At 54.0% G+C, this 11,799-nt stretch overlaps 1 protein-coding gene across 2 annotated transcripts in view; it reads right to left on the reverse strand.

Moving 5' to 3' along the window:
• Positions 1–1,677: 1,677 nt before the first annotated feature.
• Positions 1,678–11,799, reverse strand: part of LOC127587375 (bolA-like protein 1) — a 15,911-nt gene continuing 5,789 nt past the window's right edge. The window contains exons 1-2 of one of the 2 annotated variants that reach the window (XM_052045665.1): positions 3,716–3,810; positions 1,678–2,134 (exon numbers count right to left, since the gene is read on the reverse strand). In XM_052045665.1, coding sequence (XP_051901625.1) covers positions 1,698–2,072 — 375 coding nt within the window. In that variant the 5' untranslated portion in view covers positions 2,073–2,134; positions 3,716–3,810 and the 3' untranslated portion in view covers positions 1,678–1,697. Of the gene's footprint in view, positions 2,135–3,715; positions 3,811–11,799 lie in introns of those variants that run through there. The other variant, XM_052045666.1, reaches the window with a different exon arrangement.

Genomic DNA, 11,799 nt, shown 5'->3' on the forward strand with positions numbered 1-11,799 from the left:
TTACTTCTTTTTAAACAAAAACACGTTTAATGAGCAGGTACATTTCTCAGTGGACCCGGCGAGTTTAGCGGGAGGGGGGAGGATGCGACGCTCCAGACCCCGGCTGCAAACCCGGACACAGTCTGATCCCAGTCCCTCACGGATGAGGGAGCCAGATGCCAGACGCCGAGGAATGGGACGCTGGACAATCGGAGTTCACTGTTCTGGCAGAGTGGAAGGCACAGCCTTAGTATGATACGGGAGACCATTCAGCCCACGTTGGCAAACCCCTCTGCCCCGTCCTTATTGTCCCCCCCCCCCCCCCCTCCCCCAACCCCTGCACATTATTCTCTCATAAGCCCATCTGGTTCCTTTGGCACTTACACGCACTGGGGGTAATTAACTGACCCCGTTCGTCGTGGGGGTGTGGGAGGGAACTGGAGCACCCAGGGGAAAGCCACGCGGTCACAGGGAGAAGGTGCAAACTCCACACACACACAGCGCCTGAGGTCGGGATCCAACCCGGGGCTGTGTGGCAGAGGCTCTTCCCACTGCACCACCGGTGGGGGGGGGGGGGGGGGGGGGTGAGTAGGGAACTGCATTGGAGGGGAGGGGGTGTGGGGGGGGTGCGAAGGGGAAGGAGGGAACTGGGAAAGAGCAGGTGGGAGTGCGGAGACCCCGATGACATCCAGCACAAGGTCAAAGGGCCGAACGGCCTCCTCCTGAGCAAGGACGGGAAGCCCGAAGGGGGAAAGAGTCACCAGAAGGGGGTCCGGGAACGGATGACCTCTGCGGGGTTGGAGCAAAGGCCACAAGCAGCTGCAGGGGGTGGTGAGGGGTGCACAAGGTGGCATTTGGGAGGAAGAGAAAATGTGAGACAACTTTTTAAAATGGGGAGAGACCTCAGAAATCGGAGGTGCTGAGGGGATTGGGAGTCCCAGTTCCGGATTCCCTCCAGGTTAACTTGCAGGTTGAGTCAGTATGCAGTGCAGTGTTGGCACCCATTTCGAGAGGGCTAGAACAGAAAAGCAAGGATGTACTGCTGAGGCTTTACAAGATGTTGGTCGGACCACATTTGGAACATTGTGAGCGATTTTGGGCCCCGTATCTAAGGAAGGATGTGCTGGCGTTGGAGAGGATCTGGAGGAAGTTTATAAGAATGATCCCGGGAATGAAAGGGTTAACGTACGAGGAGCGTTTGACGTCTCTGGGCCTGAGCTCCATGGAGTTCAGGAGGATGACGGGGAATCTCATTGAAACCTCCCGGACACTGAAAGGCCTGGATAGAGCGGACGTGGAGAGGAAGTTTCCATCAGTGGGAGAGTCCGGGATCTGAGGGCACGGCCTCAGAATAAAGGGACGTCCCTTTAGAACTGAGATGAGGAGGAATTTCTTCAGCCAGAGGACGGTGAATCTGTGGGATCTGTTGCCACAGAGGGCTGTGGAGGCCAAGTCATTGGGTGTATTTAAGGCAGGTTCTCGATTAGTAAGGGGGGGGGGGGGTTAAAGGTTACAGGAGGAGAGAGCGAGAGAGATTCAGCCATGATCGAATGGCTGAAGAGATCGATGGGCTGAATGGCCTAATTTTGCTCCTGTATCTTAGAAAAAGAGGGCGCCAATGGCTTGGGAGAGGTGAATGTGGGCTCCCAGAAGGGTAGTGGGTCAGTCAGCCTCAGACAGCACCAACAGTCGACAGTGGAGAGTTCATTGTTTATTGGTCAGTTGGCGGGGGAGGGTTTCCCTGCTCCGTGACGGTCGTGCTTGGATCCTCCCAGGCAGGGGGGGCTCCTGTCGACGGTCGGGTCGTCCGCCCACTGCCGGGGGGTCCTGGCGTGGATGGAGAGGGCGTGCACCTGGGCGGCCATCTCCTCCCTCACGGCCTCGTGGACCAGCCGGTGCCGTTGGATGAGGGAGAGCCCCTCGAAGTGCTCGCTGACCACCACCACCTTGAAGTGGGTCTCCGAGCCGGCGGGCACGGCGTGCTGGTGGCTCTCGTTGACCACCTCCAGGTGGGCAGGCGCCAGGCTGCTCTCCAGCTTGGCCCGCAGGGCGGTCTCGACGGGGCGCCTCGCGGCCCGGACGATCGTCGCCATTGCCCGTCGGGTGGGACCCACTGCCGCCAGACTCGTCCACTCGCTGCCGCCAACCTCTGGGGCTGAAAGGGCAGAGAGATGTTCTGTGAGGAGAGCGAAGGGTTAAGCTACGGGGATAATAGTTCCCCTCCCTCCCCCCGCAGTACAGCACTCCCTCCTCGCTGCGCGGTGCTCCCTCCTCCATTCGATGCTTGTGGTGGGCACTTAGATCAGATCGAAACACACGGTGAAATGCATCTTTTACGCAGAGTGTTCTGGGGGCAGCCCGCAAGTGTCGCCACGCTTCCGGCGCCAACATAGCACACCCGCAACTTCCTAACCCGTACGTCTTTGGAATGTGGGAGGAAACCCACGCAGACATGGGGAGAACGTACAAACCCCTTACAGACAGCGGCCGGAATTGAACCCGGGTCGCTGGCGCTGTAATAGCGTCACGCTAACCGCTACACTACCGTGTCTGCACTTGAAGGAAATTAATTTGCAAAATAGGGAAAAGGGAGCAAGAAAACAGGAGAGTCCGAATGGTCTCCACTGATGTCCAAAATTCGACCCAATGACCTCAACCAGTGGTGGGGGCTCTGAATGAAGCAGTTACGTTGTACAAGACGCCGGTGAGGCTGCATTTGGAGTACTGTGTTCGGTTTTGGTCGCCCTGCCACAGGAAAGTTGCCGTTAAGCTGGAAAGAGCGCAGCGGAGGTTTATGAGGATGTTGCCGGGACTGGGTTATGGAGAGAGGTCGAGCAGGTTGGGACTTTCTCCATTGGAGCGTAGGAAGTCACCTTATAAAAGTGTATACAAGTGAGGGGCAGGGTGAATGCACACCGGGGTTGGGGAATCAAGAACTAGGGGGCATAGTTTGAGGTGAGAGGGGAGAGATTTAATAGGAACCCGAGGGGCAACTCTTTCCTCCCAGAGGGTGGTCCGTATGTGGAACTAGCTGCCAGAGGGAGTGGGTGAGGCAGGTACATGGATAGGAAAGGTTTAGAGGGATGTGGGCCCAATGTGGGCAAATGGGACTTAGATGGGAATCTTGGTCGGTATGGGCCAGTCGGGCCGAATGGACTCTAAATTTCTCCCCTTCTTGCTTCCCTATCCTCCCTGCCCCTTTTTCCAGAGATGGTGACCTCTGGTCCTAGACTCTTCGACCAGGGAGGCATCATCCCCGACTCCCGCCTGTCCAGATATTTTGTGCAGTCGACCGGATGGCTCCGCAACGATCCGGATTGGCTCCGGGCCCGAGCTTGCGATGAAAGCAAGTTTGCAACGAGAGCAAATTTTGCAATCAGCGCGGTTCGACCTCAGACGGGGTGCGGCGTTTGGGGTGAGACGCAGAGGCAGAGACAGAGGGGCAGAGACAGAGGGGCAGAGACAGAGGGGGAGGGGGCAGAGAGAGAGGGACGGGGAGGGGGGCAGGGGGAGGGGGGCAGAGATAGAGGGAGGGGGGAAGAGAAGCATAGAGAGGGGGCAGTGCTCTTGCCCTGTCTGCATTGATCCCGACACACAATGGATAGAAGCAAAGATACAACAGGAGAGGGCCGAGCGGCCAGCCGGGCCTTGTTGCCCGGTAAACCCTCCTGCAGGGTCCCGGGACCCCAGCGCACCGTCCGGGACCGGGACCCCGGCCCCCGCTCCCCGCACTCACCCTCTGCAGCGCCCGGGGACCAGCTGTCAATCAACCGCTCCTCGGAAGCGAGGCGGCGACTCCTGCCCAACGCGCCTGCGCGCCATCGCAAAGCCCCCCGGGACTTGTAGTTCCTTTCCAGCGGGAAAGCGCCGGAGGGAGAGAGACGTCACCATGGCAACGGGGCCTAAGCTCATGGTGGAGCTGGTGGAGCCTGAAGCCGAAGGGGGTCCGGAGGTCCCGACGCTGGAATCATGCCCAGTGGCTTCATCCGTCACTGGAACTGGATCCAGTGGGAGCCCCCCCCCCCCATAACTGGATCCAGTGGGAGGCCCCCCCCCCCCAGAACTGGATCCAGTGGGAGGCCCCCCCCCCCCCAGAACTGGATCCAGTGGGAGGCCCCCCCAGAACTGGATCCAGTGGGAGGCCCCCCCCCAGAACTGGATCCAGTGGGAGGCCCCCCCCCAGAACTGGATCCAGTGGGAGCCCCCCCCCCCCCCCCCCCGAACTGGATCCAGTGGGAGGCAGCCCCCTCTGGAACCAGATCCAGCTGCTTCAGCACCAACCGTGGGGCGAAGGCTCAGCTGGGGACAGGAGCCCTATTAGTGATAATGGAGGCCGGGCATCTCACACACACATTCACAAATCCACTCTCACATAAAGCAGACAGTCAGACACTCCCTCACACATAACACAGGCACAGACACTCACACATTACACACTGAGAGAGAGCGAGAGGCACACAGACACTCACAGAAACACTTTCTCACAGACAAAGCACAGACAGACAGTCACTCAAACAGAATATGGATACAGACACACATCGCCGACACACTCAACTGTCCTGCCGACCAGCAACATGAGAATCAGGGTCAGTATCGGTGTGTTAAGGAGAAGGTATCTCACCCCTCCCTCCCCATCTCACTCCCTGGTTCACCACAGGCTCAGTATTCTGGCTTCTGTCTCTCTCACTCACACACACACACTTTCTCAAGAGCCCTGCCTGATTTTTGCTTCCTAAACCTTAAGTATGCTTCCTTCTTCCTCTTGACAAAATGTTTCACCTCTCGTTAACCATGGTTCCTTCACTCTACCATCCTTTCCCCGTCTCAGTGGGACAAACCTATCCAGAACCCATCCAAGTGTTCCCTAAACAACCTCCACATTTCTGTGATGAATTTCCTGGAGAAAATCTGTTCCCAATTTACAGTCCCAAGTTCCTGCCTAATACCATCGCAATTAGCCCTCCCCCAATTAAAAACTTTCCCATATCATCTGCTCCTATCCCTGTCCATGGCTACGTGAAAGGTCAGGGAGTTGTGGTCGTTATCCCCGAAATGCTCACCCACCGAGAGGTCTGTCACCTGACCAGGCTCATTACCTTGAACTAGATCCAGTACGGCCTCTCCTCTAGTCAGCCTGTCCACATACTGTGGCAGGAATCCTTCCTGGGCACACCGAACAAATTCTGCCCCATCCAAACCTTTTGCACTAAGGAGGTGCCAATCAATATTCAGGAAGTTGAAGCCTCCCATGACATCAACCCCGTTATTTTTGCACCTTTCCAAAAATCTGCCTCCCAATCTGCTCCTCAGTGTCCCAATGGCTATTGGGGACCCTATAGAATACTCCCGATATAGTGATCGCTCCCTTCCCGTTTCTGACCTCCACCCACACTGACTCAGTGGACGGTCCCTCCAGGACGTCCTCCCTTTCTGCAGCTGTGACACTGTCCCTGATCAGCAATGCCGCTCCCCACCTCTTTTACCTCCCTCCCTGTCTCTTGAAAATCTAAACCCCGGAACATCCAGCAGCCATCCTGCCCTTGTGGCAGCCAAGTCCCTGTAATGGTCACAACATCGTAATTGCACGTACAGATCTATTCTCCAAGTTCATTGCCCTTATTCTTAATATTTCTTGCATTAAAGTAATCACATTTCAACCCATCCAACTGACTGCATCTATGATCCATCCACTGCCCATCCCTCCTCAGTCTCTCCGCAAACGGCATCTGCCTTTACACCAACAGCTCCATCATCTGACCCAATACTGGTTCCCCGTGCCCCTGCCAACCTAGCTTGAACGCTCTAGCAAACCTGCCCGCAAGGACACGGGTCCCTCTCCAGTTCAGGTGTAACCCGTCCCTTTCGTGCAGGTCGTACCTTCCCCAGAAGAGATCCCAATGATCCACTGATCTGAAACCCTGCCCTCTGCACCAACTCCAAAACCACACGTTCATCTGCCATATCTTCCCATTCCTACCCACACTGGCGTGTGGCACAGGCAGCAATCCAGAGATTACTACCCTTGAGGACCTGCTTTTTAAGCTTCCTCTCCTACTCCCTATATTCCCTCTTCAGGACCTCGTCCTTTTTCCTGTCTATGTCGTTCGTACCAACGTGGCCGCGGCTTCTGCCTGCTCACTCTCCCCCTTTAGAATGTCGTGGAGTCGTTCCGAGACGTCTCTGACCCTGGCGCCTGGGAGTCAACGTACCATCCGGGAGTCTCGTTCTCGTCCACAGAATCTCCTGTGTTCCCCTAACCAACGAATTCCCCATCGCTGCCACAGTCCTCTTCTCCCCCCTTCCCTGCTGAGCCACAGTAGCTGCGAGAAGATGGCGTGGCCCAGACGGTGGGGATCTTTGATGATGGACGTTGCCTCCTTGAGGCAGCGAACAAAACAGTACAGCACAGGCCCTTCAGCCCACAATGTTGTACCAAACTAACTAAACTGTTCCCTTCTGCCTACACAATGTCCATACTCCCCCATTCATGTGCCTATCCAAGAGCCTCTTCAACCCCTCTATCATATCTGCCTCCACCACAACCCCTGGCAGCACATTCCAGGCAACCCACCACTCTTAAAAAAGAAACTTGCCCCGCACATCTCCTTTGAATTTTCCCCCTCTCACCTTAAATTCATGCCCTCTGGTATTCAACATTTTAACCCCCGGAAAAAGATACTGGCTATCTACGCCTCTCATAATCTTATAACCCTCTCCTCAGCTGCTCCAGAGAAAACAACCATGTTTGTCCAAACTCTCCCTACAGCTCATGCCCTGTAATCCAGGCAGTGTCCCGCTGAACCTCTCCTGCACCATCTCCAAAGCCCCCATATCCTTCCTGTAATGGGGCAGCCAGAATTGAATGCAATTCTCCAGATGCGAACTAGAGTTTAAACTCCAGCTGCCATTTCTCCGACCACATCTGCAGCTGAGCTATATCCCGCTGTATCATTAGCCAGGCTTCTACACTATCCACAACACCACCAACCTTCGGGTCATCTGCAAAATTGCTAACCCACCCATCTACATTTTCATCCAGGTCATTTATACACAAGACAAACACGAGAGGTCCCAGCACGGATCCCTGAGGAACACCACTAATCACAAGCCTCCAGCTAGAATAAATCTCATTGACCACTACCCTCTGTCTATGGGCAAGCCAGTTCCGAATCCAAACGGCCAACTCACCATGCATCTTAATCTTCTGGATGAGCTCCCATGAGGGACCTTGTCAAACGCATTACTAAAATCCATGTAGACAACACACACAGCTCTACCTTCATTGATCATCCTCAAAAAACTCAAGTTAGTAAGACACGACTTGCCCTGCACAAAGCCATGCTGACTCTCCCTAATTAGGCCATGGTTTTCCAAATGCTCATAAACCCTATCCTGAAGAATCCTCTCCCGAACTTCCCCACCACTGACGTGAGACTCACCGGTCTATAGTTACCAGGATTATCCCTGGTTCCCCTTCTTGAATAATGGGACAACATTCGCTACTCGCCAGTCCTCCGGGACCTCGCCTGTGGCGAGAAAGGACACAAAAATATTGGTCAAGGCCCCAGCAATCTCATCTCTTGCCTCTCTCATAACCTGGGTGTATCCCATCAGGCCCCAGGGACTTATCCACCTTAACGCTCTTTAAGAGACCCAACACTCCCTCGTCCTTTACCTCGAAGTGCCCCAGCACATTAGCACGCTCCACACTGATCTCCCTGCCCTTCATGTTCTTCTCCTTGGTAAATACTGACACAAAGTACTCATTAAGGACCTCACCCACATCCTCCGCTTCCAAGCGGACGTTCCCTCCTTTATCCTCGAGTGGTCCGATCCTCTTGATATACGTATAGAATGCCTTGGGATCCTACTTGCCAAGGACTTCTCATGGCCCCCCCTGGCTTTCCTAATTCCCTTCTTGAGTTCCTTTCCGGCTTCTTTATAATCCTTAGGAGCTCAGTTTGATTTTAGCTTCCTAAACCTCACACATTTCCTTTTTCTCCTTGACTAAATTCACCACCTCTCTCGACATCCGAGGTTCCCTCACCCTGCTGTCCTCGTCCTTCCTTCTTACTGGAACACCCCTGTCCTGTACTCTGTGCAGTTGGTCTTTAAACACCCTCCACATGTTGGATGTGGACTTGCCCAAAAACGGCTGTTCCCAATTAACTCTCCCTAGTTCCTGCCGAATTCTCCCGGAATTTGCTCTGCTCCAATGTAATACTCTCCTGCAAGGTCCACACTTATCCTTATCTGTAGTATCTTAAGTTGTGATCACTGTTCCCCAACGAAAGGTCGGTCACCTGGCCAGGCTCGTTACCCAACCCCAGGTGCAGCAGAGCCCCTCCTCTCTTTGGACTATCTACATATTGATTTAAGAAACCGCCCTGGATGCACCGAACAAATTCTGCCCCGTCTAAAACTCTTACACTAAGGAGGTCCTAGTCTCTATTAGGGAGGTTGAAGTCACCCACGACAACAACCCTATTAGTTCCACACCTCTCCTTAACCTGTCTGGTCCTCAATGTCCCGATGGCTAGTGGGGGGCCTGCAGTATAATCCCATCAGATTGACTGCACCTTGTTTATTTTTGAGTTCTACCCACATAGACTCAGTGGAGGAGCCCTGCATTCTGTCCCCTCTAAGTGCAGCTGTGATATTGTCCCTGATTACTGGTGCAACCCCCCTCCCCCTCCCCCTCCCCCTTTTGCCTCCCTCTATTGTTTCTAAAGCATAAAAACCCTGGAACATTCAGCACCCATTCCTGTCCTATGTCTGTGTTACAGCCTCAACATCACAGTCCCATGTACTGATCCACGCTCTATAAGTTCATCACCCTTCCCCCTAATACTCCCAGCATTCAATAATACTCCACCTCATCTGTCCCGTTGTGTCTATTACTTTGCTCCTTACTGGTCACAAGATCTCCCTCCCTCTCAATCCTCCACTTTCTGACCCAGTGCTCTGGTTCCCCTCCCCCTGCCAAACTAGTTTAAACCCTCCCCAGTAGCACCAGCAAACCTCCCGGCCAGGATATTGGTTCCCCTCCAGTTGAGGTGCAACCCGCCCCTCTTGTACAGGTCACCCCTGCCCCAGAAGAGGTTCCAATGATCTAAGAACCTGAAACCCTGCCCCCTGCCCCAGTTCCTCAGCTGCTCATTCATCAGTCCTACCCCCCTGTTCCTGCCCTGACTGGCACATGGCACCGGGAGTAATCCAGAGATGGACAGTCAGAGACTTTTTCCCAGGGCGACAATGGCTAACACGAGGGGACATCATTTTAAGGTGATCGGAGGAAGGCATAAGGGGTAAGTTTTTGTTTTAAAATACACAGAGAATGGTGGGTGTGTGGAACGCACTGCCGGCAGAGGCTGTGGGGGGCAGATAAATTAGGGATATTTAAGAGACTCTTAGATAGACACATGAATGATAGAGAAATGGAGGGCTATGTGGGAGGGAAGGGTTAGATAGATCTTAGAGCAGGATGAAATGTCAGCACAACATCGTGGGCTGAAGGGCCTGTACTGTGCTGTAGTGTCTATGTTCCATGCTCTATTAATACCTTGGAGATCCTGCTCTTCAGCCTCAGGAAAGAGGCAATATTCCCTATACTCACTGTGCAGGACCTCTTCCCCCTTCCTACCTGTGCAATTGGTGCCAACGTGCACCACAACCTCTGGCTGCTCACTCTCCCCCTTGAGAATATTCTGCAGCCACTCTGAGACGTCCTCAACCCCTGCACCTGGGAGGCAACACACCATCCTGGCATCTCTTTCACAGCCACAGAATCTGTCTGTCCCCCTAACTATCAGGTCTCCTATCACTATTTCTCTGTCTGACTTCACCCTTCCCCGCTGAGCCACAGAGCCAGCCATGGTGCTACTGACCTGGCTGCTGCCGCTGTGCCCAGATAGGTCATCCTCCCCAGCAGTATCCAAAGGGGTAGACTTTGCCAAGGGGTATGGCCACAGGGGAACCCTGACTGACTGCTTACTCCTCTTACTTCTCCTGGTGGTCAGCCATCTATCTGCAGCCTGTACCCTGGGTGTGACCACCTCAGCAAAGTTCTCCTCTATGAGGTTTTCAGCTTCCCAGATGGTCCTGAGTACATCCAACTCCAGTTCCTTGACCCGGTCTGTCAAGGGCTGCAGCTGGGTGAACTTCCTGCAGATGTAGTCATCAGGGAGACCGCAAGCTCCCCGGACTTCGTGCATCTTGCAGGAGGAACATCCCACGGCCCCAACTACCATCCTGCCTGCACTGAATCAAGGACGGAGGACTTTCAGACAGCAAAATAAAAACCTTACCTGTGCCGTCTCGCTGAAGCCCTTTTTTTAAAAAAAATACCTGCTTAACACTGAAGGAGCCGGAGCCGGAGCCTGAGCCGGAGCCTCCCCACTCTAACACTGGCCACTCCAGTACACCGTAACTTCTTTCTATTGGCTGCTGTTAACGACCTAATTAGCCAATCAATTATTAACTAACAATGTGCCAATGTGACACTTTTAGGCCCCTGTTCAGTGAAACTCGCCAGAAAGTCCTGAGACTTTATCTCTTTTAAACACTCAATTTATTGGTAAATTGGTTTCTTATTGTCACACGTCCCGAGGTACAGTTAAAAACGTTGTTTTGCATGCCGTCCATACAGATCATTTCATCACATCAGTGCATTGAGGTAGTACAAGGGAAAACAATAACAGAATGCAGAATAAAGTGTTCCAGTTACAGAGAAAGTGCAGTGCAGGCAGACAATAAGGTGCAAGGGACACGACGAGGTAGATTGTGAGGTCAAGAGTCCATATTCAATAGTCTTATAACAGCAGGATAGAAGCTGTGCTTGAGCCTGGTGGTATGTGCTTCCGGCTTTTGTACCTTCTGCCCAATGGGAGGGGGGAGAAGAGAGAATGTCCAGTGTGGGTGGGGGTCTTCGATTATGTCGGCTGTTTTACCAGGGCAGTGGGGAGTGTACACAGAGTCCATGGAGGGGAGGCTGGTTTCCGTGATGTGCTGGGCTGTTGTCCACAACTCTCTGCAGTTTCTTGGGGTCACCTGCGGAGCAGTTGGCATACCAAGCCGTGGTGCATCTGGATAGGATGCTTTCTAGATGCTAGGGAGGGATGTGCCCATGATGTGTCGGGCAGAGTCCACTATCCACTGCAGCTTGTTGCATTCCTGCAAATTCGATTCGCCGTCCCAGACCATGGTACAACCAGTCAGGACACTTCCAACAGCACATTTGCAGGAGTTGGTCAGCGTGTTCAGTGACAAGCCGAACCTCCTTAACCTCCTAAGAAAGTAAAGACACTGTTGTGTCCATGCTGTTATGCTGCACTGTTTTGTTCTCCCGCCGCTGATTCGGACCCTGCACCTTCCGCACAGGACCCGTGAAGAGGGGCACTGACTACGAGGGGGCAGCTGACTGGGCCGAGGTGACATCTCAGTTGCTCGGCCAGTGGGAGGGAGGAGACCCGCTGTCCCGCCGGGTGTGGCGAAAGGTGCAGGTGTCCTTGTCACGGTTCATCCCCAGCAGCAGCGTAACAGAGGATTCTCTGATCTACGGGCTGTTCCCGGGGACACACACAGACGGACATCAGCTGCTGCTGGAAGGTCATCAACTCGGTGAAAGACGCCCTTTGTCCTGCCTGAAACTTGTTGGTCTTCCAGCACTGTGAGATGTCCGTAGGGGAATGCTGCCGGCTGGTACATTCCAAGCTGCAGGAGTACGTGCTGAGGGACGCACTGAAGCTGGGTGCAGCCAATGCGAGGGCTCGGTGGGGAAGGACTACAGTTTAGGGCTCTTCTGCCACAGGAGAGGGAGGG

This window comes from Pristis pectinata, chromosome 40, assembly GCF_009764475.1.
Source record: "Pristis pectinata isolate sPriPec2 chromosome 40, sPriPec2.1.pri, whole genome shotgun sequence".
In the NCBI taxonomy this organism is placed as follows: domain Eukaryota; kingdom Metazoa; phylum Chordata; class Chondrichthyes; order Rhinopristiformes; family Pristidae; genus Pristis; species Pristis pectinata.